The following is a 27,767-nucleotide window of genomic DNA, read 5'->3' as shown; positions in this document are numbered from 1 at the left end:
TGGGCTACTGAAAATTCCCCAATTACGGCAAAGCCAAAGGCGGGTGAGAAGGGTTTGCAGTGGATGCATTAAACATGAAAAGAGAGATCTCTTTGGATTAATTATTCATCATATTTGACATATTTACACAAATAAATAGTTATTCCTCATACAGGCCTTTTTTTTAACATTTTGAATACTAGAGACGAGCTGGCCAGCGTACATATTTTACGAAGTAGCCAAGACAGATAAGTGTTTGTGCTGTGCTCATTAGAAAGTGCCATATCCTGTTCTATGGTTGGCATCAAATGTTTCCTCTTTTCCATTACTGCCTGTTTTCTGTTGTGGCATCACATAAAAAAAAAAGAAGAAGAGTAAAACCTGCTTTTTGTGTTAGTCCTTTATACAGTAAAAGCCTCCAACAGGATTTGCCTACGTCTAGGGATCTTTTATTGCTTTGGTGTAACTACTGAAGCTTATGTTCTCCCATTTTTTTTTTTTTTTTTGTGAGTTTAGTTAATTGCACGACCTCGGGGTGTTCAGCTGCAATTATCATTTCTAAAAGTTGCATATCCATGGCCTTCCAATGATCTTTGCCTGCAGGGAGAAAGATGATGACACGATATGACTAATACCACCGAACATAAAAATCCATTGCATCACTCGTGCAAAGCACATTATTGCAACACTGCGCTTTTTGTAGCAGACCGCCTACAAAAGTTGAATCTTGAATAAGAAATGCAGCAATGACAGCATTTCAAACAACTATATTCACGTTTCTTTGACGAGAACAGTTTATGGCAGCAGAAATTAGGGCATGCAGGAATCATGGCACGGGTGAATTATCTGTCAGAAAAAGGAGAGTTAAAGTGATCTGAATGTTATAAGTACCTCATAAAATTGTCAATGTAATAATAATTACAGCGCAATCTCATGGGAAAATCCTTTTTTTCCCTCCCTCTCTCTTAGTTCATCCCTTTATTCCATAGTTTCTCACAACAGTCAACAGGAGACTATTTAAAAAAAAAAATAATAATTACGAATAATAATTGTAAGTAGCGGACAGAGTCAATAATCAAACAAAAGCGCAGTGCAGTTGTGCACGAATCTGAGCGAAACGCACGATCGCTGCCGCTGACGCACGCTGACGAACACAAAATGAATTTGGGAGCAAGCCTACGCACGAGAGTTGGATTCATTGCTCATCATCATTCAGTTTATGTCATCGCGCTGAGCTTGAGTTTTTTGTGTGGGTAAAAAAAAAAAAAAAAGGCCTTTTTGAGTCCGATTGACTGCCAATTTTAGTAAAAAAAAAAAATAATAAAAATCCTCCAATAAGCTCGTACGTGCCAAAATTCCCGTGGATTCTCTAAGCCAACATGTCACAATTAGCGTGACGTTTCAAAAGGTGTCACTTGCTTTAAAAACGCCACTTAAATAGCGCAAATGGAACATTATTCAAGAGAAGAGCAATGTGGGTCATGTACTTTGGTGATCAATTTTTTTTCCCCTAAATGTATTTGTTATGGAGGACTTTAGAGGTGTGCTCATTCCATGTTTTTTTTTTTTTTTTTTTTTTTAGAAAATTCCACAAAGATGGCGGCCACTTGTAACGTTGCTACTCAAACATATTCGCATGTCTTTAATGTCACACAAAAACTGAGTTTGAAGAGCCGCATGGAAGATTTCAGGTGAGAAGTCGACATATTGCGCCAGCTCACCTCAGTGTGCAAAGGACTAAGTCTATTTTGCTTTTTCTTTGGCTTTTAGTGGTGTTTTTTTTTTTTTTGCAACAGATGAGGAGGAGAAGAACTGCCTCGAAAAAGAGGAGAGCTTGAGGTGAGACGACTTCTCCTCATGTTGAGGTCGTGTGTTTATTGGTTTTGATATTTTACTGTTGTCAGTGGTAAACTTGTTTGAAGACTTGTGGGACAAGAATGTCAACAAATGGGATGACAGTTTGACAATATCCAACATTATAGTCAAGATGGAGTATTTTGTTGTTTATAACGCGCGGGCGGCCATTGTGGCCAACCACCACCGACTGACCTCATATTCACTTGTGCTCCTCAACTTCAACCAGTCTAAGCCACGGCTGGAAGTGTGAACGCAAAATGACCCGGTTGTGCACATTCAAGTGTCACGACATCCGAGAAAGCAGAATATTCAGTGCTGAGCGACGGCAGATAAATGACTTCATGCAAATGAATCGCTGTTGGGTTTCCTCCCCGAGACGCGATCTGAAAACACGAGCTTGCCCGAGGAGGCCGAAAACATTCGCTATCTTACAGTAGGCTTGAACGTTGCGCTCGGCATCAACCGCCATTACTTCTTCCATACATCAACCGCAGTCACAGCCAACAGATCTGTTGATCAGGTGGCGGTCCTGGGGACAGATTACGCATCCCATATCTAAATGCTGATCCTTTCATCCCTAATGTAATCCCGCTCCTCATTCGGGAAGGCAGCCAAGATGGTGGGGGAAAAAAACAAAAGACTGCCGGCCGGTTTTGCAGTGACCTCTAGTCCCTCTCTTCCGACTATTTGTCCCTCAGGGGTCAGCGTGGGTCAACTGGGTCATTAATCACACCGCCAGATGAATAGAACAGACTTTGCCGCAGAGGTGAGGAACAACAGTTCATTCAAGAGAGCTCGTCGGGCACGGCCAAGGGCGAGTGATTGACCTTGTGGTTTGATCGCCCGGAGGAGAAGTTACCACCAAACTTCCCGAAATCCACTCCGCCGTAAACCAAAGCCGAGCACGGCGTAACAAGTTGGGAAACTCGGGAAAGACCTTGTTGTGAGCGCTGGCTGAAATCAATCTTGCACAATCAGCTGTTCATTCCCAACAAAATCCCCCCCCCCCCCCCCCACACACACACACACACACATATACATTCTTCTACAACATAGGATATATTTAGATCGGCGGCAACTGAAAGGCATCGCAATATGCTTCGCCTCCCATTCCCCAAGTGGCAGCTCCGAAGATTCCCATGACAACCGACCGTTTCCACCTCACGTGTCATCGGAGAGAATAATCACACCTGCGAAATCAGCCTGACGAGAGGCACGAGATTTGAAGCCTCACCGGCGAGAGTCCATCCGAGGAGAAATGCGCGCCTGCCCGCGCCCGACTGACGGAGAACCGACGACAGCAGCCGCCTCTCCTTGCGCTCCGCTACCAAATCAATTTCACACTCTCCGTCCTCCCCGCCGCTGTGATGTCATTCATTCATGCGTTCGCCCCGTAACCATGGAAACTCGGCTGCTTTGATCCACTCGCTCCTTCGCATCGCTCTCGCCGGCTTTCTTTGTCCCTCCTCCCCCCACCCAAACTCTCCAGACCCCAGTGAACCCAGCCGGCGTACTCCAGTCGGGAGGTACAGTTCCTCCCCCTCCATCCACACACTCATCCCTCCACCGCCTTCCAAGTAAGAGGGGTACTCGACACAAAAAGGGAGGAGGCGCGTGGAGTCCCTCAAGCCGAAGAGTTTTGCAACGGAGAGCACTTTTGTCAAGACAAGTGTCCGATAAAGACAACTGGCGGAGCAGCGGCGAGACAAAAAGTCGCGCCTGGAATAGATCCCGTTTTCCACACACGCGCCAGCTGTCCCATTTTGCACACAACAAAAACAGAAGATGTGTTCGAGCCCGACGAACAGATGGGTTTGTCTGCGTCGAGCTGATATGTCGACATGACCCTCCCCCCCCACAAAAAACAAAACAACAACAACAAAAAACAGGCATGAATAGTTAATGACCGCCACTGTCGTTAATGGGATGCTAAATCGACTTTGGGAAAGGGGAAGGTAAACACGATTGATGGATTTCATTTTCCACGTGACCATACACAAAATAAGTCTGGGGGCACAATCAGTTAGTCAGCCAATCGGCGCTTGGGCAAGACCAACAAACTCTGCTCGAATCTTCATTCTTCGGCTTGATGTGAACGACACCCAACGCCATTGGGAATGCATGCCAAGCCCGACTTCAAAAGACAAACTAGAAAATAGTGTCGGAAGGCCGCAAAGGTGGTGGAGCAACTCAGCCCTGATTGGCTGCTGAATGAAACCGTTCGAAACGCTAAAGGGTGGCGCACGTTGTCTCAAGTGACGGCAAAAAGACGGATAACTGTAAAAAGCCCTCAACGAGGACAGGGGGCGTTGGGGATCTGAGAAAATGGAGGTGGATTCAGTGTGTCAGATTGATTAGCACATCATCTGCCAATTGATTAGCTTGTCAAGCGGTTCCGCCTTCTTTCACATCCACGAATCTCCTCCATCTTTTATTCTATTGGTGTAGACACCAGTTTGGCACTTAATTAGACTATTGTAGCATCATCAGGTAAGGGGGGGGGGGTCATCATGCCCTGACCTAATTTGATTACAGTGGAATACAGGCGATGACATGCTTGAAATCACAACCTGGCGTCAACTTTCATCTCAGTTAAAACTCCCCTCGCAGCATCGCTGGCGGATCAAAGCGACAGTTTGAAGAGAACGCGCAAGCGATGGGAATCGCCGCTCGAGCGGCCTCTGACGAGCGGGCGGGAGAGCAAGTGTTTGTGTGCAAGAGGGTGGCGGGGGGGGGGGAGGCTCCTTGCTTCTTGTGTGTTTGTTCCTGGTTTGATAGCAAAAATGGGAGCGCAGCAGTGGAACGATGACATTTCACACACCTGATCGTGTCATCTGCTTCGCCGTCATCTCGCCGAGAAAAACACACAATCGTGCGGCCCCGATACCTCTACGATTATTCTCGCATATTTGTCGTGCAACCATTTCCATTTTCATTTCCTATTTAGACGCCTGTCTAAATAGGAAAGTAGCACTTTAGTTTCAAGGAAGTATCATGAAATGATACCAGCTTCGTATATTGGAGGGGAAGCTAAGTTTAGCCCGGGTTGTTAGTGGTAGTTATGGAGAGTCTTCATGGAATGTGCATGTACATGCGCAGTTCTGGTGCATTTTTTCAAAATCAAATGAAATGTATTTTTAACTGTAATGCTGTAAGATGAGTTTGAAATGATATACAACTGCTTTGCGATCATAGTTGGTGTTATATTTATGCTTTAAACTACGAATGTACAGTAGCTAATTATAAGATTTTAGGGGGGGGGGGGGGGTTCCTCATGGTTTAGTGCTTTTTGTGGCAGGGTTTAGTCCCTGATTTATTGTACTGATCATTCCGAATCTTGATGACGGTGTGGAATTGATTGGGAATAAATTGCGTCTTGAAGCAATTGAGGCAAAATTCAGCTTTCAACCGGCAGAGGTCCTTTTGATTTATACCCAACTTTGCTCATCTAAAGAAATCCCTCAAAGCTGATCCAGAAACTTTTGTTTTAGTCAAACGCCCGCCACATAAAGCATGTCCAATACTGGTTCCCACAACAAACAGATGAGTGGCAATCCATGATCACATGCACATACAGTCCAGTAAATATAGCTTTGGCAAGTCCAGCAAATGACCCTGATGCCCCTTCTTGACACAGTGTCCAATAATAATCCTGTGCTGGACTTCCACCAGCGAGCGCAGGCCAGCTTTCAGATGAGGAAGGTCAAAGGTCATTCTTTGGTTCTGATATATAGAGATTTGTATTTTTTTTTTTCACAGAAGGAGATCAACTCAGAGCAAATGTTGGAATTGAATCTTGGCCTCCTGGAAGTGTCCCATTTCTCAAATAAATTGCTGCTACCAGCTGTGACCCCCCCGACTACCACCTGTCATTGGCTTTAGCTGGACAAATGCCTGGTCTCCTGAGCCTCACTTGGGAGCAAGTCCAAGATCTCCTCCTCATCTTGGGTTCTTTTCCGACAGATGCAGACCCTCAACATCTCTCGGATCAATACAAATACCAGCAGGAATGCTTGATAAACGTTTGCTTGGGCTGAACTAGCCTAAACAGGTCTGTTGGACTGAAAAACAAACAAACAAACAAACAACAACAACAACAAGAAAACATTCCAGTCATGTAGAAGGAATGACTTTAATGGACATTATAATGTGGACGCCAACACACAGCAAGCTTATTTCTCTCAGAATCCTGGAAATCTTTTTTTTTTTTTTTTTTTTTTGCATAAATCTGCTAACCTACTCGCACCTTCACATTTCATTATTTTATTGTTTTTAACTGCATCTCAAGTTTGAATGTGCCGTAGAACTATTACACATACATATTATGCATATGAACAGATGTGTAATGCACTCCACATATCAGGTGTAATTTAACAATATATCATTATATATAATCAAAAATAATCAATATTATTATTCTTTCCATCTTGCACAAATTGTACAGATATTACTGTGGTGTAATTAGACAATTTATTACTTACCATGTACCAATACGCAACATCTAATGCTTGTGTAGATGAGATGAAAATCCCTCCTCGACACGAATCTGTGTGTGTGTGTGTGTGTGTGTGTGTGTGTGTGTGACTATTGCTGCTGAAACGATTGAATTTCCCTGCGCGGATCAATCAAAGCTATCTAACGGTGATCAAAACAAGCGCTTGCCTGACGTGACTGAGAAAGCGAAAATTGTAACCAAACTCGTGTAACCGTTGCTCGTTCTCCCCCGGCACTGCGCATCACAGTCTGCCCCAATTCAATTGGAGGCTGAGTCAAACCTATGTTTTCCCTCGTAATCCCCCCCCCCCCAGCGCCAATCCCGCCTGCTCAGTCAGCTGCCTTGCCTCTGATGTCAACCACGTGAAATGCTATCGAAATGAAATCTATCTGTCACAGTGGGAAAAACGGGCGGGGTGAGAAGACTGGCTCCATATGAAAACTGAATAAACTGGCCAACCTCTTCGCATTCATACCAGGTCCTCACCGGGGGAAATAGAAAATCATGCAAGCACAGGAGGTTGGAGCACATTTGCCCAAGCTGCAGGGTCACTATGGGTTTTGAACATTCATTAAAAAGGGCGTTTGCTATGACATCAAGCACTCTTTGTTGTCGTCTTCTCTTTTGTCATAAATCAACTTGGGGTGGAGACCGTGTGGCTCAACAGCTGACCGCAGCAGCATTTTCCAGAATAACAATTGAAAAGTGTTGATCTTTCTCTCTGATGTAGTCATCTAAATCATTTATTGACTTGCCTGTTTTAGAGTCTTCAAAAGGTTGGCACCGCAAACCTTAGAACTGTAAAGCAGATGTGCGTGCTACTTGGCCATCAAGCTCAACAGTTTGGAAGACATTTTGGGACTATTTGAAAACGGCTCTCAGTATGATGTACTGATAGTTTGTAGTTTGACTTTTTTTCATCATTTTTTCCCCCATACAGCTCTAATGTTGTATTACATGAGATTACGCAGGTGAACCCAGAGTGTTTATTGAGTGTTTCTCTACATAACAAGTGTACCCACCCACACACACACACACACACACACGCACACACTGGTGTGTGTAGGCCTGCTGTCTGAATGAGGCCATCTGCGAGCGCCCGTGAGACCAAAGAGTTGGAGTTACAGTATATTCCTCTCCAACATTGTGTCTAAAAAAACCAAACCCTTTATCCTATGGGCCCCATGTTTAGTTTCTATTTCTCGTTTCCCTGCGCGCCTCCTCACACACGACTGCCAGCATCATCCAAGCGCAGACTGACGAGATTCCTCTGAGAGCGGGATGATTTCCCCAGGTGGCATTCACAGACAGCCTCGCGGGCTTTTTGGTGTGTTTGTGTGCACAGGAAAACCTGCTTTGCTTTTTTTTCTTTTTTTTTTTTTAAATAATGCTGCCAGCAATATCTCGAGGCAAACAACAGCATGCAAGACTGAGTGAGACAAAGAGGGGTGGGGGGGGAGGACCAGTTGGTAGACAATGGCCATTTAATCACATCTCTTCATTGGCAAGCATTTGAGATCAATGAATGTACAAGTTTTCCTATTTAATATACGTATTAAAATTACACAAACTGACCTCAAAGTGACAGCATCCTTCAGTTCTTGATGAGCTCCCTCCCGACAAGTGATAACATCCGAGAGGCCTCAGCAGGAAAAAAAAAAACAAAAAAAAAGACCTGAACCACTTTGACACGCAGCGAGTGTGAATGAAAACTCTCCAGCTCCCTCCAACAGCCACACTCATGAGCTCCAATCCTCTACTGACATCCCGTCAGAGAGACCCACAGAGACGGGGAGTAGATTAAGGGAAGGGGCGAGTGTGCCAGTTTGGATGAGCGATGGAGGGGAGGGGGTTGATTTATAAAGTTCAGAGTGAAAAGAAAGGAGCGAGAGTAGGAGCAAGTGTGTCAGCGGATGTATGTTGATATGTACCAAGGAGGCCGCAGTGAAAAGAAAAAGGAAAAAAAAAGAAAGTCATAGTTCTACAAAGAAACATTTGTAACACAACACGAATCAAGTTGGATGAAAAAAGACAATTTTAAAAGCGTCAAGACTGAATATTACAAGAGAGTCTTTTTTTTTATGAGGGAAAAGTCTTTACTGTATAAAAAAATACAAAATACTGGGACTGGCCGGGTTGAAAAAAAATTATATAACACAACATCAATAAAGTAAGAAGTTTCAGAGAACAAAAACCTATGGTCTCATTTGTTAGATGACAAAAACCTGGCATTTCAACAGGGGTGTGTAGACTTTTTAGATCCACTAAGTCAATGTTTGAATGTTCCTGATAAGCAACTAGTGTACACACAATGAAATGACCGCTAGAGATAAGATAATCCTCCAAATAGTGCGACTCATTTTACAGCTTCGATTCTTTACACTGGTGGCCTGAAACCCCTTTGTTGGAAGGAGGAGGTTCAAATCTTGCCGGTGCGCCGTGGCAATGCGTGAAACGGGACCCAATGTGTGCGCATGTGCGAGACACAGACGGTGGGAGGGGAGTCAAACAAACTGTCGGACAATAGAGTGAAAGGAAAAGCGTGTAGTTAAAACAGAAAGGCCAAATAAAGGAGCAGCGAGGAGCAGATGTGCAGAGGGCCAACACAAGTCCAAACCAAAGCGAACCCCCCCCCCCCCCCCCTCAAACCACCACAGCGTTAGCCTCCCTTGCCCACTCCTCTAATCCCCTTAAGACCTGTCTCCATTGCTACTCCCTATAACCGCATCTGTTGGTCATCAGTAGGACAAACATAGCCATGAGCAAGGCCACGGTCAAAATGGAGGAGGAGCATTCACATGATCATTTTTCAACTATGGAGAATTCAAGTGATTTTAAGAAGAAACTAAAATACAGAGTCACCAACACTCATTTTTACTACCTTTAAAGGTCCCATATTTGGGCTATTTAAACCTCCACAGAGTGACTGTCTAACATGGACTTAGTATAAAAGTGTCAAGTTCATATCAAAAAACACATTACACGAGTGTCCAGAAAAAGCACCTATGACGGTTACTTCTGTTTGACCCAGTTTTCTCTACGCTTTGTCCATATTTGGCGAAGAACGCCCCCTTTCCTCTGATTGGTTGCCTCCGTGTAGAAGACCCAATTGTGAGAGTTTGTGATGATGACAGCGCTGCCTCGGGAGCGGAAAGGGAAGGCGGAAATCTTCGCTAGTGACGTAGATAAACTTGAGACATTCGAATGACCTGAGTTCAGGCCTCTCGGCAGAAAAGCGTCTGGGACGATTTGAATACATATTTCGCATGTTTACTCAGGCACCGTAGAGCCAATATAACATCCCAAATACTAGAAAAAGTTATAAATCTCCTAACCAACAGGGGGCATTCTCGTACGTATTTGTCGAGTTACCGTTACAGACAGTTGTAATCGAAAATGTCTTTTGTTTTCAGCAAGATGTCTACGAGATCTACCAAAGAGGACAATCTCTGATGTTTAGCCTTTGTTTGTGTTAACATTCATCATATATTTGTATGAATACAGTAAATAATATAGATGGTATATGATGCTACAGATAGTTGTGCCTCAGCGCGCTGCTCTCTGTGGAGTTACTCGCACGGGCAGGAACTCCAGATACCTATACAAGCGATTAAAAACTCAATTTTCTTTCATATTAGTTTTCTTCCTTGCTCTATTATGTTCAAATTCCAATTGTGAAGTTCTATAATGACTAACGCAGACTTTTTTGTTTCAGGATATTGCCGTTGGGAAAACAAAAGCGACTTCTAAAAAAAAAAGTGCATCGGAAAGACAGAGTGCTGTTGTTTCCGTGAGTTGGAGGGCATGGGATGAGATGCGGTCAATATTTACTGAGACACCGCACACACTCCTTCAGCCTTCAAGTGGGTGTGCGTGCGTGCGTGGTCTGCTCCATCCTGGAGCCGTAAAACAGAGTAAAGTGCAAGACGGAGAGCTTGACAAGTGGCTCTCATTCATGTCCTGCAGGGGAACCATTTTCCAATGAGAGAACATTTCACTTTTTATAAAGTCCAAAGATGGCCATACTACAGCAAACTAAGATAGGGACCAAACCCTGCTGTGAATAGCACCGCCCCTCCCTAATGATATATATTTAGAATAGTTTAAACCAGGGGTCAGGAAGCTATGGCTCGCGAGTCACAACTCTTCGTAGACATCAATTACTACTTTACTATAAGACATGGCTTTGGCGCCATCTTGTGGCATCTTATGGTGTTGCAGAAAGAGCACAAAATATAGTCCACGGGGGAAAAAATGTGATTGGTTGAATTTGTGAATAGCAAATTGGGAATAGGCGCGGGTTCACTGTGCCTTCATCAAAAATTGGAAGTAATTGACGAATAGTATTGCTGCAGCTTAGTTATGACGTTCATGCTATACCATCTAATGTAAAGTGTATTATATCTATGTATGTATTATACTGTATGTATTGTACTGTTATACTAAAGATTTTTTTCAACATTTTCATTGGTGTTCTTTGAGGGGCTGAAACGTTTTCCTTTCATTTCATTTGTGGAAAGATGATTTGAAATAGTGTTTTGAGTTACAGGTGCGACCACGAAACGAATTTAAACTCAAGTCAGAGGATGAATTGATGCAAAGTTGTAACATGATAAGACGAGACACATGAAGAGCTTTTCAATCTGCTTTTAATTTCTTCCGACGCAGACGCAAGACGAGGCTCAACCGTCTCCATTATAGATCATCTTATATTCAGGCCCGAGGAGAGATTAATAAAGCTGTTAAAAACAAATGAAGAAAAAAAAAAAAAAAAAAAAACCCTCACTCGGCTCCCGTTTTTCCAGATCCAAAATAATTAGCGGCCGGGTCGGTTAAAAATTCTTTTACCTAACGGCGAGCTCGCAATGTAGCGTTTTGTTGCTCAACTGAATCCTCAGCCGGTCCTTCAGTGATAAACCCAAACATTGATGCTGCCAGTTCGACTGGCGAGCTTGTCGGGATCAACGTGATTACGTTGGGCTGCTTTGCAGCACATCAAAGTAATCCCCAAATACGAGTACTGTATGTACACGCAACAACTGTGACGTACACGCATGCATAGCGAGGCGGCGATGTTGTTGCTACGTTTTGGGTTAGCATTCATATCTGCTTCCAACTGACAAAGCTAACGGATAACCTTTTCGACGTTTTCCCTTTAAACTTGAAAGCGGGAATATGTCGTCGTTTGATCTCGTCTCGAACATCGGAAGACCGGCCAGGACTGTGAAGCCACAGCTGCCCCGGCCGGGGCAGTCTGAGCGAAGCGCGGCTGCCATTCTGCGCCTACGGCCCCTCTGGCCGCCGCCAAACATCCAACCACATTCATTCATGGGCTACTTTAGTGATCAACCATATTAGTGGACCAGCCAGGACCCCTCTTCCCCTTTTGTTTTAAATAACCTGTGGAAATCAAACACGTACAGTAAATGCTCACCATGTTGTCTTATTTACGATAGTCCTGGCCTACTAATTGAGTGACGCGTCATCAATGTATTTAGTGATTAAACGTTTCAAGGACATAGAGAGACAGACATGATTCACTTTAGCACATATTTGATGACATATATATCTTTCAAAAAGAACATTCTGAACTTTTTGAACCAGATTTGTGTTGTGTTGAATGCATCCTCAGTGGCAGCATGTGTGCTCAGCAGGTCTCATTTCCTGATCCCCCGGTCAGATGCTGATGTCTCTTTTGTGTGCCGGGTCCACAATGACACGAGCTTCCGCCAAACATGCCAGCCGTCGCCATGGAATCACACAAAGACACAGAGAAAGGCGGGGATGGGCTGGAGCATTTTGATATCATGTTGGACACATTTAGCCTGCAAAGTCTTCTCCTGTACAGCCGCTTCCTTCTTACCATTTGGTGAAGAATGGCTTCTGACCCCGGGCCTTGTCTGCTGCGTTGCAGCATCGCAGAACCTCTTTCCTCTAATGGCTGCAGCTCTGTATCCATTTATCCATTAAGGCCATTTAGAATCACTCTTCCTGTGCCTTCTATTTTGGACTTTCTTCTCCCACTCCTCCATCACAAGTCTCTCAATTTGCCAAATGGAGCCATGACTCCCAGGGCGCGGTGCCATAGTGAGGAGGCGACCACCCACTGGGCTTTGTCTAACTTTGTGCTCCTTTTGGGGGGGGGGGGGGGACATTTAATGCAGCGTGTCGGGCAGGATAAACTTATGTGAATGCATTAAAATAAGAAAAAAAAGTTGTTGCAATGACTATTTATTGAATCATAAATTAATAAATCTGATTGTGTAAGTTAAGTGACGATTTTGAATTATCTTATTTTAATGTTGAAATATTGATAGATTCAGTATTATTATCATTAATATCATTATATAATAATAATAATAATGTGTTCAATGAATTGATTTCTGCAACGAGTCAGAGCGTTTTACACTGTTCACATATTCATGAATCTCAGAATCCGTTTGCCCGTGCCCCGATCAAATTCACCAAAATCGCGATAGACCAGGGGTCTAACTGCTGCACCGGACTTAGACGTGGTCACAGCAGGCGCAAGTTCAGAAGAACTTTCTCCTGACAAATTGCCACTTCGATGGGCGCATGTCAGGGGACGCACCCTCGCCGCGCCGAAACGCCCGGTTTGTTGCATACCGGTCTGCCAAATTGGCAAACGCATTGCGAGGCTTGCATGAAAATCAAGATACGCCAGAAATTGACACACAGATGCGCAGTCTACGAAGAAAAAAAACAAAGACAGCCCTTACAGTTTGCCCGGCTACGATTAGCAGGTGACCGACCCTGACTCTCACCCAAAGTCAGCCGGCATTGGCTCCAGATCACCTGCGATCCTATATAATGTATAAAATAATTTATATAATGTATAAAATGGATGGAAGGAAGTTGCACTTGTGGTGATTACCTGTAGAGAAAAAGCTTCTGACTTTTAATGGTAAATAATGATAGGCGCAATACAGATACATAATATATTTCAGAGACGAGCCACCGTCGTAGTTTGCGGCGAAATAGTCGGAGTCCGTCATTTATGGAGTGCAAAATTGTCTCTTCCAGCATCGAAAGTCGCCAGGATACAGCTCCCTCTGCTCTCGCGTGAGGCGACAGGCTTTAAACCAGCTTGACGGCGCCCACGAATGTGGCGTCTCCATCCAGGGACACGTTGGCAGCGGACCTGGGGATCAGCAGCTCCAACTGGTCACCGACCTCCAGCTTCACGACACCTGAGGGAAGCGTCAGCACACTTCACGCCTCGAACTGGCGTCCCTTTGTGTCGCTGTTGCCGCTTAGCGCGCGACGCACTGCCGCTGAAAAGATGGCGTGCGTAGTGCGTAGTAAATCATGATAACGCACCTCCTGTGTAACACGTGTTGTAAGGGTACACGCTGTCCATGCTCTGGATGCAGCGGAACAGGATCACGTGCTGAGCCTCGTCGCCCACCACCGTCCTCTTCCTGCGGATCACAACGTGGCCCATTGCAAACCTGCTGTCCATGTAATAGACCTGACCACGAGGAAAGGGTGAAATTAACACCCACTGGCAACAACGGAGGTAACATGAGTGCAATCATTTTGACATTGTTTTGCGAATGACAATAAGGAGCCCGCTGGAAGGTGATCACAGTGTCAGGGGTGTTTAACATCGCCTAAAGACACGGTGCCCAATTATGTGCTTGCACACCCTGAGATTTATCGACATGTTATGCCTGGATCAGACTACAAGACAAATTTGGTCAGACTACTGCCATCGAATCTCGCCGTGTCTCGGGCAGACATGTATTCCGACACCACCGCAATCCCGTCTTTGACGATCACTGGGCTTTGTCTTGTCAAATCAAACACTGTTGGAGAGGCGGAACCAGGAAAAGTGTCACCCGTCAACGTGACTGGATACGCTCGTTACCATGGCGACGGCCACAACAATGCGCTGCGCCAATGTATTTTGTGTGGGGGGGGGGGGGGGGGAGAAAAAAATGAGGAAAAATGTGTGGCGCTCGGGAAAGGAAGTTCATTCTAGGATTGCTTGAGGTACATTCACGTATTTTGAATACGATACAGCTCGCGAGCTGGCAACAATACGTTATGTCGCCTATCAAGCTAGTGCTAGCACTAACGGTTGTACGTAAACATGCCGGCGTTCTGTCAAATCAGGCTCTAAAGCTTCGGTAAACATTGCTTTGTGCGCGTGAATAAATGTTGACAATGGCGACCAAGTATGTTGACAACGGCAAGCACGGCGAGGCAATGCGCCGGTCGCAATACGCAATCCTATTGGTCCATGTGAAGGTGCGCTGTCGGAGAGTTGTCGTTGATATGTCACACTGCATGAAAGATATCCCCCCCCCAAAAAAAAAAATGAAACATGCTAGACTTTTCATTTTGGCGTCGTAGGGCCAAAATCGTTGGTCGTGGATTATGTCACACTCCAAGACGTTTTGTCCTTCCCGACAAAATATGTCGGGCCCGATCTGGCCGATATCGGGGCTCAAATCCTGTAGTCTTGTCTAGGCATTAGAAGAAACTTTGGACCCGAGATATGCGGTCCCACGCTGCAAATATCTTGCTGAGGTCGCCTTGCCTCACCTGTACAACTCAAAATGAGAAAAGAATGCGAGACGGCTGCAGAGGTTGCGGGCTTCCTCTCCGCCGACGGCCAAGCCGTGCACTTTGATGGCTCGTTTTAGGGTGTTAAATTCTTGAACATTTATGGCGTTAATGTAATGTTCATCTTTTTTTTTTATTTCCATGATTTCTGTGGAAGTTGAAAATCGATTCCCGCCTGCCGTGGATACACTAAATAAGGTAACCCCAAATATTAAAAACCGCTTTCAGTTCCTGTGTAGGGTTTGCACGTTCACGTTGGCGGCTTCCTCCCATATTCCAAAAACATGCATGTTATGTGAGTTGAAGACGAAATTGCTGAATTGTGAATGGTCGCATGTTTGTCGACGTGTGCTGCGATTTGCTGGCAAACCCTCCGAAGTCAGCCGTGACCCTAATGAGGACAAGCGGTACTGGAAATGGAAGACGTGTTGATCTCAAGGACTTTGTACTATAAATAGCCTCTAGTCTGCACACACATACAGTAGCTTTGTGCTGGATGCAAAGTATTCCGATATGCTAGAAAAGTAAAAAGTAAGTTGTAAATTAAAATGTAAAAATGCCAAAGTGTCAATCGAAAATGAGTTAGTATCTTATAGAGGTGGAATTTCTGATACAGCTCCTGTATTTGATTTCAATAGACAATAGTACAAATATAACTAATGAAGTGCTCTGTGCATGAGCTTGGCCGATTACCTGTTTTTCATAATTCATGCATTAGCAATGTTGAATCATTAAATATTCATTTTACAAGCATGCATCAATTGGCATAGATCGTTTTCTGCACCGAATGCAGATGTGGTCTTAGTGGAGTTCACCAGTTTGCACGCAGGCCGTCAGCGCCTCCCTGTGGCCAAACTAAGAAATAACAATGAATGAACAATGCGCTTGCTAACCTGACTGTAGACAAAGTAGAAGCCCTCCTCTCGGATCAGTATGTTGTCTCCGACCGCCTCCAGGGCAGACCCTCTCCTCAGGCCAGTCTGCCAGGGGATGCCCGTGTACGGCTCCAGGGCAAAATCTCGTGCAAGGAGACATACTTATCATATTGATTTCGACATAGAATTGTGCTACTGGCACTGTTGAAGTGATTTGTAAAAGGTCTGCAGACAGTACTACCTGTAGCTTTGATTCATTGATTTATGTGTACACCCTTGACAGGTTAGGTGTGTACATAAGTCGAGTGTGAAGACGTGCGCAAAAAATTGAAAACAGCAATGTAATGCAGGGGCGGTTCTAGGACGAGAGGTTTAAGGGTGCTGGGATACATTCCAGTTTCCGCCGAAAATGGGCGAGAAACGCCAATGATTCAAAGTACAGCGGCGTCTTGAGAAACACAGTGATACAACTTCTCTCTTAGGAAGTAATGGAAGTACGCGGTACTGCAGAAAGTAAAGTAACATGTTGACATTAACTGTCATACAGGCGATGACCCGAATGGCGACGCAAATGCTTTGGATGGACGGAGATTATGACTCCGCTTGGATCACAGAATCGCCAATGTTTACGCTCTTAACGCCCCCTTGTTGAAACTGCGCGTTCTTTTCAAAGAAGTGTAAGGGGTAAAAAGCCAAAGAAAAAGCTAAACGCCCAGAATGGTTCCTTGCTTGCAAATGCGAGTAGCGTCACATAAAACTTTAGAGCTGATTTATTCCCCCCCCCCCCAAATGTCTTGAGAGATGCTCCATTTGAGAAGACTTTTTCTTCTTTACCTTTCCTGAAGATTTTCCTGCTCTTGTTCGCCAACAGCTGGAGACAAGACTGCGAAACTGTGCGGAAAAGACCCACACGTGACATGTCTGCCAGCAATATAGACACCCGATTTCTCAATCTAAAAAGAATCTCCTGACACAAAGGCTTCCATGGCTCACCTGATGCGTCTGGTCCAGAGACCGTCCTCCTCCTCCTCATCAGGCTGAATGTGTGTTGCGAATCTGTCTGGCTGCCTCTCCCGTCACTAATATTCTACAGACAGAAAAGGGAACCGACATGTAAGAAGCGAGCCTACGTCTTGTGGAGATGAGGTTTTTATTTACAGTTATAACCGGTCCTGTTCGCCAGCTTAATTATCCAGTGCGGTTGGTTTGTCTTATTGTGCAGAGTTGGTGGGGGGGCTATTTTGGGGGGGAATTCCACTGTACATAATTTGGTTGAACGCCCAGAATGGTTCCTTGCGTCAGACAGAAGAAACGGCATCAACACCTGCTAATGAAATTGGAGGGGACAGACGCAGAAAAAAAAAAAAAAAGACATAATCATAATTGAGAGAGGGCAGGCATGCAGAAATAACAAAAGAGAACAACACCAACAGCAACAACACATCGCGGTACTTCGTTTGAAAGGCGATACGCACAGAGAAGAGTGCTGCGTCAAAGCAAAAACAAATGACAACAATTGCATTAACAACACCTTCTGGTACTAAATATCAGAGGCTAAGACAACAAAAGGCGATGACGATAACACTTAGCCAATAGAGAGAAGGGAAAACATACAGCAGCGACAAAAGACGTGACAGCACCTGCAAGTGTGCCGTTTTGAGAGGGCAAGGTCACGAAAAGCAAAACAAAACAAGAAACCGAGTCAAGAAAAAGCAACGGCACCTGCGGAAATGTGTTTTCGGAGGGGACAGAAAAAAAGGGAACAAAAGAAAGAAGAAACAGAGGTAAAAAAATAACCACACCTGCTCATTCTTGAGCTGGGACAGACGGATGAGTCCAAAAAAAAACAGCATCATCATAAAAATAACAACATTTTGTGGTACTAAATTGACATGTAAGAGAGAGACAACTGTTGTTGTATAATTGAAAGTGCCTCTGATTAAGCCCAAATAAAGCTCAGATGTTCTAGTCGGCTTTTCCTAACTTCGGGAAAGTTTTGTGCTGACACTGACCGGTATTAAGAACTGTTCCAAATTCACTCCACCTCGACTAAGGCTGCTATTCCACCTGAAGAACAACAACTCTAAAGATGCTGCTGCCATGTTGTTCTTTTGGTGTTTTTATTTTTGGGTGATTTGTTTGTGCCAAATATAACCTTTGGAATCATGGCCGAAAAGTTCAATCTTGGGTTTCAAACCTTTTTGATGCAGTTTTTCTTCAACTGGAACCGGGGCCTTAGTCGACGTGGAAAGAATTACAAACAGTTCTTTATGAGTCAGTGTTTGCAGAAGGCTTCGGCCTGAAAGCAAATGTCAGGAAAAGCCGACTTGAACATCTGAAATTCATTTGGTGTTAATCAGAGACACTTTAAATGGCGGCAGGTGTGTGCCGACTCCCATTTAACGTGAGTTTGAATGCGGTTGTTGAATTCTGAACACAGCCACATCCCAGTTATAAGAGGAACCACATTATTTCAATTGAGAGTTGTTCTACAGGTCACATTAATGCAATAATGGTGGTTTTGAAATTATTAATCATAGTCTCTTTTTTTATAGGTCACAAAAACCTGCCATTTGCACAGGGGTGTGTGCACTTTTAACAATTACTTAGAGAGGGCACAGATGGTGACAAGACAACAAGAGACAAAAACAGACAAAAGTTGAAAGGGTACACACAGGGAGGAAAGCGGGACAACAAAAAATTCTTTTTAAATGTTAGCTGTCTCACCTGCTCTCCATGTTTGGCCTCCTGCCTTTCGTCCCTCCTGCGACACGCCTCAGACTTCAGGCCCTCGACCTCCTCTCTGAGAACCGCCAGCTGGTACAAGGACAGCGCCGACAGAGAGGACGAGGTGATGACCGCCAGCGCGAGCAGGAGGACCGGCCGGGACGATCCCCGGGCCTCACCCGCCTTCTGGCCCGTCCCGGGATCCAAACGCGAGCCAACCGCCATCGTCGAGTTGGCTCACGCTGGCGTCGGAAGCCGATTCCTGACTGACGAGATGCTCTTTGCTTTCACATTCGTTTTCCAGCGGATTTCAGTCCAATGAATACAGTAACTGGAGGAAAAAAAAAAAAGAAAAAGAAAAGCGAGCCGCTTCCCCTCCTTGTTCTGCTTGGCTAACCGCATCAACTTCCTGCCTCAACAGCGGCACTGACCTCATTCAATACTCATTAGGCTCCTATAAAATGATACATTTCCACTATTTACATTATGTTAATTCAACTGACTGAGTAGGACAAAGAAGTCCTAAGGCCACGTGGGAAAGGGAGGAAAAATGCAAGGGTACGAGAAAACGGTTATAAAGTTATGAGGATTTCAAAAAAAAAACCCAAAAAAACAACAACAACAACAACAAAAACAAATCATTTGGGGGGCTTGAGAATTTTTTTTTTTGCAGGGGCTAAGATTGGCCTAACCACAAACAACCAAGTCCTTTTTTTGGGGGGTGGGGGCTGAAGAACATTTTAGGGGGGGCTGAAGCCCCAGCCTAGCGACGCCACTGCGCACAGTTATGCATGTAATATTACAACTTTCTGATAATTCTCTTATTTGGACTTGGTCTCGAAATTACATTACTCTGGTTAGTTTTTTTGTTTTGTTTTTGTCTTAAATCGTAACATCACAGCTTTAGTCACGTAAAAGTATGTATCGTCTGACACATTATGGCTGTATTCTCTTGGAAGTCCAACATGATCAAATGATAACAGATTATTCTCATTTTCTATCGTTGAAAATAGATTTTTCATCACATTCCAATTTGTCTCTCAAAATTACACGTCATAAAATTCAGATGTACTTGAAACGGCTCATATAAGTAAAATTGACTTTTTTTTTTTTTTACATACTCTTAAAATATTGACATAAAATTACAACTTTGTTTCACATAGAATTCACTTTTTTTCCTTTTAACATTACAGCTTTAGTCTGGCAAAAGTACAACTTTTTTCACATAACAGCTTTAGACTCATAATTCCAGCATTATACTTTTGTTCATAAAATTACTTTGTAACATTTGTGCGTCTCAAAATGATCATTGTTCTTAAAATCCATGCTTAAAACATTACAGCTTATGTAGTTAAGGCTCACATAAAATACGACTTTCTTCCACATTATTGTAACACTACAGTTATTCTCTTAAAATTCCAGTGTAAAGTTGTGTAAAATTGACTTTTTTTTCCTAACATTGTTGTTGACCTGACTACTGTATTTGTTATTGAAGTCTAATATAGGTTAGAGCCACAGATAAAGAGGAGAGAAAAAAAAAAAAAAAAAGGAAGTAACAAATTTAACCATTGTGCTGAAACATGACAGTGACAAAGTTGCCCAAGTATAAAAAGTGAAGTGGCATCAACCGTCACACAAGTCGTTAAGATGAATATTCATTTTAAAGTGTCACAATGCTTCTTTCATATATCAATTTTAATGCATGTTACGGCACAGAATAGACTGAGAAAAATGCGTGCTTACAAAAGCCAAGAGTGCATAAAAACCCAGAAATGGTGACGGGGGTGGGGGAAAAAATAAAATAAAATAGTCATTCAGTGACTTCTCCAAGCTAAAGATGAAGAGAATTCATTCAAATGTCTGCTTAGGAAATGTATCTTTGTCAAGTCTTGATACAAAAAGTCAACACTGTGCAAGTTTGTTACAGAAACAATCACATGCCAGCTCCTGAATGAAACACGCATCAGTGAAAGCTGATTCATGGTGCCTTCACCCCTTGCGCAAACATTTCTAAAAACAAACACATTCAGACCGGCTTTGCAGCTGTAACGATGCATTGGACTCCCATAGAACCCCATTTCTTAATTTTGCGAAAAGGCTAGTAACCGTGGCAACCCAAAAAGCTGAGCGCAAACATCTCTTGCAATGCAAACTGGAATCAAGCGGAAAGAAAACAAAAAGAGTTGCTTTAAGTGCAAGTGTCAACATTACGTTGCAGAAAAATGACAAAACCTCAGCTACATCGAGGGGAAAATGAACAAATAAACAAGCTCACACGCTAATTGAACACTCGTAATTACATTCATCGCTCTTTTTCTTGCCAAGGGTTGGTTTTATAAACAGTACCAAATATGGCTAAAGAGCTTCCGCTGTGTACTCGAATGGCTTCGTCGTTTTGCGCTTTGAAAGCGAGAGCAGACAGCAGGGTTTGCGATCGTCAAACTCCGCCGGACCCCGTTGGAACACGTCGGGGAACGGTTAATTAGCTCGTTAATTGGCCCTCCAAATGAGTACCGCCATTTTGGCACGATCGTGGGAGGGTGACAAGAACCTCAAAGAAAACTGAAGTGCAACACAATGCGAGCTAAGATTGTAAAGACTAACAAAAGATAGACTCTCTTGCCAGAGATCATACTCAATGTTGAAAGAACAGTTGACAATAATTACTCTCCCAGCACAGCCTGGCTTCCTATTGCTATTCCAACGGATGGATATAGTTCTGACAAACATGACAATTTCAAAAGAAAATCTTTTGAGGATTATTAGGCTTTAAAAAATTCATTCTGGCAATCAAAAGGGGTGATCTTTTTATTCTTTTCCAAGAAGGAAAGTTGCTATTTTACGGAGGAGTATTAGGGCCACACCGAAAAGGAAGAAGGGGGGGGGGGGAAAAAGTTTTTTTTTTTTACGTTTTGATTAAAAAGTCACATTTTTCAAAGAGAAAACATGGTTATGTTGAAGAGAACAGTCTTAACCTTTCAACAAGGTTGTATTTTTTTCAAATAATTATATTTCATTCATTCAAGATGTTATTTTTTTAGCCCAAGTAACAGTTGCATAATTTCAAGATTAAAAAAAAAAAAACAAAAAAAAAAGTTCCTTATCCATCCGTCTTCTATAGCGCTTATCCTCCTCGGTGTGCTGGAGCCTGTCCCAGCTGACTTTGGGCGGGGTTCATCACCGGCCAATCACAGGGCACATAGACAAACTTAAAAAAAAAACACTTAGTCACGCCTATTGAAAATTTGGGAGTTTTCAATCAACCTAACCTACATGTTAGTAGTAAATTCTGACTAGATAGTCGGGCTCACCTCCACACACAGTTTGGGCTCCGGCTCTACAGAAAGGTGTACACGTGTACATTGGCACTAGGACGCCCCAGGCCGCAGTCCGATGATCGACTTTGCGGTCGTGTCATCGGATTTGAACCTGCATGTCTTGGACACTCGGGTGAAGAGAGGGGCGGAGCTGTCAAATGATCAGCACCTGATGGTGAGTTGGCCCCGATAGCGGGGGAAGATGCCGGTCTGACCTGGCAGACGCAAACGTATTGTGAGGGTCTGATGGGTACCGGCTGACCAAGCGGAACAGAGCTTTGGTGGTCGCTGAGGCAAAAACTCATTTGTGTGAGGAGTTCGATGAGGCCACGGAACATGACTTCCGGACGGCTTTGAGGAAATTCTGGTCCGCAGTCCGGCATCTCAGGAGGGGGAAGCAGTGCAACATCAAAACTGTGTATAGTGGGGACAGTGCGCTCCTGACCTCAACTCAGGACGTTATGGCCGCTGGGACAAATACTTTGAAGACCTCCTCAATTCTACCAACACGCCTTCCCATGAGGAAGCAGAGTCTGGGGACTCTGAGGTGGGTTCTTCTATCTCTAGGATTGATGTCACCGAGGTGGTTAAAAAGCTCCACGGTGGCAAGGCCCAGGGGGTGGATGAGATCTGCCCTGAGTTCCTAAAGGCTCTGAATGTTGTGAGGCTGTCCTGGTTGACACACCTCTGCAACATCATCTGGACAAAGGCCGGAGTGCCCTCTCTGGGTAAGGGAGGAGATCCTGCGGTGAGTGGAGGAGTTCATGCAGCTTGGGGTCTTGTTCACGAGTGAGGGAAGAATGGAGCAGGAGATCGACAGGCGGAGCGGTGCAGACTCTGCAGTGATGCAGACACTGTATCGATCTGTCGTGGTGAAGAAGGAGCTGAGCCGAAAGGCAAAGCTCTCAATTTACCGGTTGATCTACATTCCTACCCTCACGTATGGTCGGTCACAAGCTGTAGGTCATAACCGAAGGAACAAAATCCTAGATAGAAGCGACCGAAATTCGTTTCCTCCGCAGGGTGTCCGGACTCTCTCTTAAGAGATAGGGTGATAATCTCGGTCATCCCGGAGGGGCTCAGAGTCGAGCTGCTGCTCCTCCGCATCAAGAGGAGCCAGATGAGGCGGCTCGGGCATCTGCTTCGGATGCCTCCTTTACGCCTGTAAAGTCCGGGCACGTCCCACAGGGACGAGGCCCCAGGGACGACCCAGGACTCGCTGGAGAGACTACGGCTCTCGGTTGGCCTGGGAACGCCGCCGGATCCCCCTGGAAGAGCTGGACGAAGTGGCTCGGGAGAGGGAAGTCTGGGCTTCGCTTCTCAAGCTGCTGCCCCCACGACCCGACCTCGGAAAAGCAGAAGAAAATGGATGGCTGGATATTAACTAAAATGTTATATTACAAGAATTAGATTATATTTTATCCAAACAGCAGCTGTAATACTTTTTTGATTACCACCAAAAAAAAAAAAATTTTTGCATTTTTCCTAGAACATTCAAAAAATAGTTATTTCTTTCAAAAATAATGTTACAAAAATGTTACATTCTTACATACATTCTTCTCGCTTTGGCCCCAGTACTCCTTCATGTTTTCATTGGCAATGAACTAAGGATGCGAATGAAATAATCCAGTTATATTTACATCAATGTGCACGATTTCGTGTTAGTCAGACTTCAAGTCTTGCGGTGTGTACTAAAACGCTGCCGTGATGTTGCAGCGCTCATCCGTGTCGCTCAGTAATCGCACCACGCCAAATTACGTCAGTAGCTGTAAAACATTTCAGTCAGCATCATCTTTCACGAGTGACCTAATTTATGAAGACACTGATTCCCATCCAATGCGCAGGGAAATATCATTTGGCGTGTCACTGGAAATTAGCCAATTTCAACTATCGGTATCTATGCCAGCGAGGTTTATTGACAGAACAATTAAACACTCTCCCACAAGATGGCAGAAGGTATATAATTAATCAGTGTATCAACTTTTTGTGACATTTTTGTTAGGTGCTGTCCCATAAGATTTTTTTCCCGATGAAAAATATGTGCCTTGGCTCAAAACAGGTTGGGAAACACTGTTTTAAGAGTCACATATGCATGCATTCATGGCTGAAACACAAGAAAATGAGTAATGTTCCCCCACCCTGAACAAAGGTCATTTCCACATTGGTGAGTGAAATTAAATAAGAGAAAGAGTAAAAAAGTTCGCTCAGATGATGGTGACACTCGAGGACGTCTGCGCGCTCTCCTCGTGGGCGTGGCTTTTGAGCAGCTCGTTAATGAACTGCTCCAAAGCTGCAAAGTAGCCCTGACACTGCCACGTGTCATTGTGCGTGCCCTCGGGGAAGATGGCCAGGCGTTTAGTCCGCGACGGTGACATCTCGTATAGTTGCTTCATCATGACCGGCGGTATGAGCTGGTCTGACAGGCCCGAGACGAACAGCGAGGGCATGCGGCACAGCGCCACCTTCCTATAAGACAGGAACTGATTCCTGTAGCACCACAGGGGCAGCAGGCGCATGGGCAGGAAGGAGAAGAGCGTCGCTGCCATGTGCGGGATACTGAGGAAGGTGTTTTCCACCATAATGGCCGCCACGCGGTGCGGGTTGGCAGACGCCAAGCGGATGACCACGGCGCCCCCCAGCGAGCGGCCGAACAGTATCACTTTGGTCTTGTCCAAATCGGGCCGGGTCATCACGTAGTCCAGCGTGGCCTCGGCGTCCAGGTAGAGGCCCTCCTCGCCGGGCTCGCCGTCGCTCTTCCCGTAGCCGCGGTAGTCCACGAGCACCACGTTGGCTTTCAGGTTGACCAGCATCAGCAGCGCGTTGGGCACCCTGTGGCCGATATTGCCCGCGTTGCCGTGGAAGTAGAGAATGGTGGGCGGCGCCGAGGAAGCGGTGCCGCTCTGATTGGCACCCGAGACTCCGGCAGGTGAGTCCCCCGTGTATCGCAACAGGATGAGGTTGAGCTTCACGCCGTCCTTAGTGCGAATGTAGACGTTCTCGTGCGGGATTCCCGTCGGCACGGGAACGTAGAGGCGTGACGACGACGGCTGGTCGGGGAAGTAGAGGAGCGCGTCCTGGAATTTGTAAAGGATGCCCGCCACGGAGGCCAGGATGAGAGCCAGGAGGATGAAACCCCCGTACAGGTGGAAGGTGAGGATCAGAGCCAGCAGGGACACGCGGCAGGTGCCCCAGGACCAGGAGACTAAAGTGAGGGTACAACGCTCCACTGCGCCCCACAACCTCCACGGCTTCTCCATGGCAACACAGAGCTTAGTCACAATAACAACAGCCTGAAAAAACAGAGAACACCACTCACAGCACATGGGCAAAACATGATATGAAAACAAATGCAGTGGAGGTTGAACAAGTTGTAATTTTAACTAAATAAGTAAAAATAGCATACTTTACAGAACATCAGTTCAGCTACACTTAACATACACTGCATGCCGACATGAGTCATACATTCTATTACAATTTAACATACACTACCTACGTAATATATTTTGACAATACAGTGTTCCCTCACCGCTACGCGCTTCACGTTTTGCAGCTTCAGTGCTTCGCGGGTTTTTCCAAAAATATTCATCAAAAAAAAAAACAAGAATTCAGCAAAAAATAAAAATGAAAAAAATACAGCCATATCAGAAGCCATATTGCGGAAAGACGCGTTGTTTTGTGTTGATGCATGAGAGAGAAGGTTTCCCTGCATGCCAAACAAAGAGATGAGTTGACTCTGAGGCTTTGTACATGCCTGTACTGTACTGTACATGCCACGGGCACAAGGCGCGTGATTGGTTCCCGGCGCGACATCGACCAATGAGAGCACGAGTGGATTTATCCCGTGAGCTGATTGGCTGCGCATCATCGCAGCCTCACCCAGCATCTTCCATTGTTGTGTCTCGCCAGTCTCATCCACGCTGTTGACTGTCTCGCATACTGTATCTTGGTGTTGTGTTCGTGATAACGTTTTTTGTTTAAACGATAACTTTTTCGGATTAGTTAAGCCCTTACAATGCCGCCTAAGCGCTGTGCCCCTGCGCAACCTTCCTCCGGGGCGCCCAAGAGGAAGATGATGATGAGGACCATCATCCAAAAAGTGAAACTTTTAGATACTATCAAAGAGGGCAGAAATTATGCATCTGTGGCACGCCATTATGGCGTACATCTAGAAAGAGGAAGCAAACATCCGCAAAACTGCAACAATAAGGAAGCGAAATGTGTGGTAACTCCGCGTAATAAGACACGGGGTTATGTCCTTGCACAGGGGAATTTTGAAGCAAAAGGAAAAAAAACAAAGACAACAAATCCTACTTGGCGGTTTTTCACCTTTCGCGGGGGGTTTCTGGTCCCCATTAACCGCGAAAAACGAGGGCTCACTGAATTGCAATAACCGATCACCGCATCATATATGGGCGTTCTCCCTAATGTGAAAAATGGTATATTCTTTAAGAAAAGGACATTTACCAGCAAGTATGGAACAGTACACAGGCTTCAGAAGCTAACGCCCATGTTAAGCGTCCCTTTAACAACAACGAGTTGTTCGTCACACCCAAATATTTAAGAGTGAAAATATTTGTCGACAGCACAATACTGCACCAGCGATGGCAGTGTCAAGGTACGCTAGTGCTAACTGTCATTTCACGTCGACCTGCCACACAAAGTGTCAAATTCGACGTGGAACAAATGATCTTTATTAACTACGGTAAACGTCTTTGGTTTAATACTAGGAAACAAACGAAATCGGGCGATTGCTGTGGTAACTGACTACTGGAGCGTTCTTTTGAGCCTTTAGCGTGCTAAAGGCTATCGGGAACAAGCGTTAACTCGTCGTCGTGAACCAGGCTGCCGGCCGTGTGCTTCTTACTCACCCTCGTCTCATTTTTTCCTGCATCGGTCGCGTGAAGTGTCGCCAACTCGCTCGCACGACAGCAGCGCGGACGCTGTCATGCAGCTCCGTGACAACGAGCTGAACTCAAGTTTTCCCTAGACGTAAGCTGAGGTGGCAGCCGACAGTAAACCGGCGGGGCTCGCTTTGCTACACAGCTGCTTAGCATTCGCCGTTTTTGGCTTCCGGGCTTAACTGAAACCCAGAACTACGTTCCGCATTAAAATCAGTTCCTAGGCAATAAACAGTGCGTAATATCCTTGCCTTAAATAATGTGTAATTGTGTGATAAGACTAGTCATATGAAAGCAAAAATATTTATTGTGACTATTTTAAAACTGGGTAAAAAAAAAAAAAAATGCAGCCACTTGACGTAGTTTAAATTCAACACACCACGTGAGGTCGCTCTCCTATCATTTTCAGAGGTGCTCAAACAAGATTGCACAGGAAATACAGTTATGAATATAATTGCCGCTTCCATTCATACAGGATACACTGAAAATACAGGTTTAATCTATTACAGGTACATCTCAATAAATTATAATATGGTCAAAAATCTATTTATTTCAATTCTTATACACCGGCATGGTGAATTTTGGAATTTTCACTTTATCCTATTTTTAAAGTAGTTGTTAAATTCTACATATTTTCAAGATATTTATTTATTTTTTCAAATTCTTTTTCATTTTAAAATATTTTTCTTTGCTGTCTTGTATGCTGCTTTACCTTGTACTGCTGTAACAGTACCCCTCGGGGTGAAATAAACGATTATTCAACTTCATATTCTGATTAATTCAATGAATTGATTGAATTACTTATTAGTAGGTCTATATTGACTTTCTGGTAATAAAGATTATACTCTTACTTTCAATGTGTATGTTCATGGTTTCCATTTTTTTTTCCACAGCTCAAGACCTTGATTCTGAAAATGTGGTTCTTCCTTGTGATCCAAGCTTACGAAAAATGTAATGTTTTGCCATAATACTGTACATAAACCAATGATAAAGAAATACATTTACTACAAGAAACATGAATAATAAA

The 27,767-nt window shown here is 44.5% G+C and overlaps 2 protein-coding genes across 2 annotated transcripts; both read right to left on the bottom strand.

Moving 5' to 3' along the window:
• Positions 1 to 13,229: 13,229 nt before the first annotated feature.
• On the bottom strand, positions 13,230 to 19,553 carry tnfsf13b (TNF superfamily member 13b). The gene is made up of 6 exons (XM_061792394.1): positions 18,526 to 19,553; positions 16,792 to 16,885; positions 16,633 to 16,689; positions 15,817 to 15,941; positions 13,673 to 13,823; positions 13,230 to 13,542 (listed from the first exon to the last, which is right to left on the bottom strand). Exons 1-6 carry the CDS (start codon positions 18,748 to 18,750, stop codon positions 13,430 to 13,432), a joined length of 765 nt encoding a protein of 254 aa, XP_061648378.1. The 5' UTR covers positions 18,751 to 19,553; the 3' UTR covers positions 13,230 to 13,429.
• A 649-nt stretch (positions 19,554 to 20,202) lies between these two features.
• Positions 20,203 to 26,941, bottom strand: abhd13 (abhydrolase domain containing 13). Its single transcript, XM_061792393.1, has 2 exons — positions 26,711 to 26,941; positions 20,203 to 25,132 (listed from the first exon to the last, which is right to left on the bottom strand). The coding sequence occupies exon 2, from the start codon at positions 25,097 to 25,099 to the stop codon at positions 24,047 to 24,049; it is 1,053 nt and encodes a 350-aa protein (XP_061648377.1). The 5' UTR covers positions 25,100 to 25,132; positions 26,711 to 26,941; the 3' UTR covers positions 20,203 to 24,046.
• Between the last annotated feature and the right edge of the window lie 826 nt (positions 26,942 to 27,767).

The sequence above is a fragment of the Phyllopteryx taeniolatus genome, chromosome 12 (genome assembly GCF_024500385.1).
Source record: "Phyllopteryx taeniolatus isolate TA_2022b chromosome 12, UOR_Ptae_1.2, whole genome shotgun sequence".
NCBI classification, from domain to species: Eukaryota; Metazoa; Chordata; class Actinopteri; order Syngnathiformes; family Syngnathidae; genus Phyllopteryx; species Phyllopteryx taeniolatus.
The sequence above is the reverse complement of the archived record's forward strand: the minus strand, read 5'-3'. Positions and strand labels throughout refer to the sequence as shown.

Coding starts and splice junctions, on each gene's coding strand:
- abhd13 (XM_061792393.1), bottom strand. CDS start 25,099: ATGGAGAAGCCGTGGAGGTTGTGGGGCGCAGTGGAGCGTTGTACCCTC.
- tnfsf13b (XM_061792394.1), bottom strand. CDS start 18,750: ATGGCGGTTGGCTCGCGTTTGGATCCCGGGACGGGCCAGAAGGCGGGT. Junction 16,886..18,525: donor AGGCCAAACATGGAGAGCAG/GTGAGACAGCTA, acceptor TTCTGTCTGTAG/AATATTAGTGACGGGAGAGG. Junction 15,942..16,632: donor CAGGAAAATCTTCAGGAAAG/GTAAAGAAGAAA, acceptor TCCTTGCACGAG/ATTTTGCCCTGGAGCCGTAC.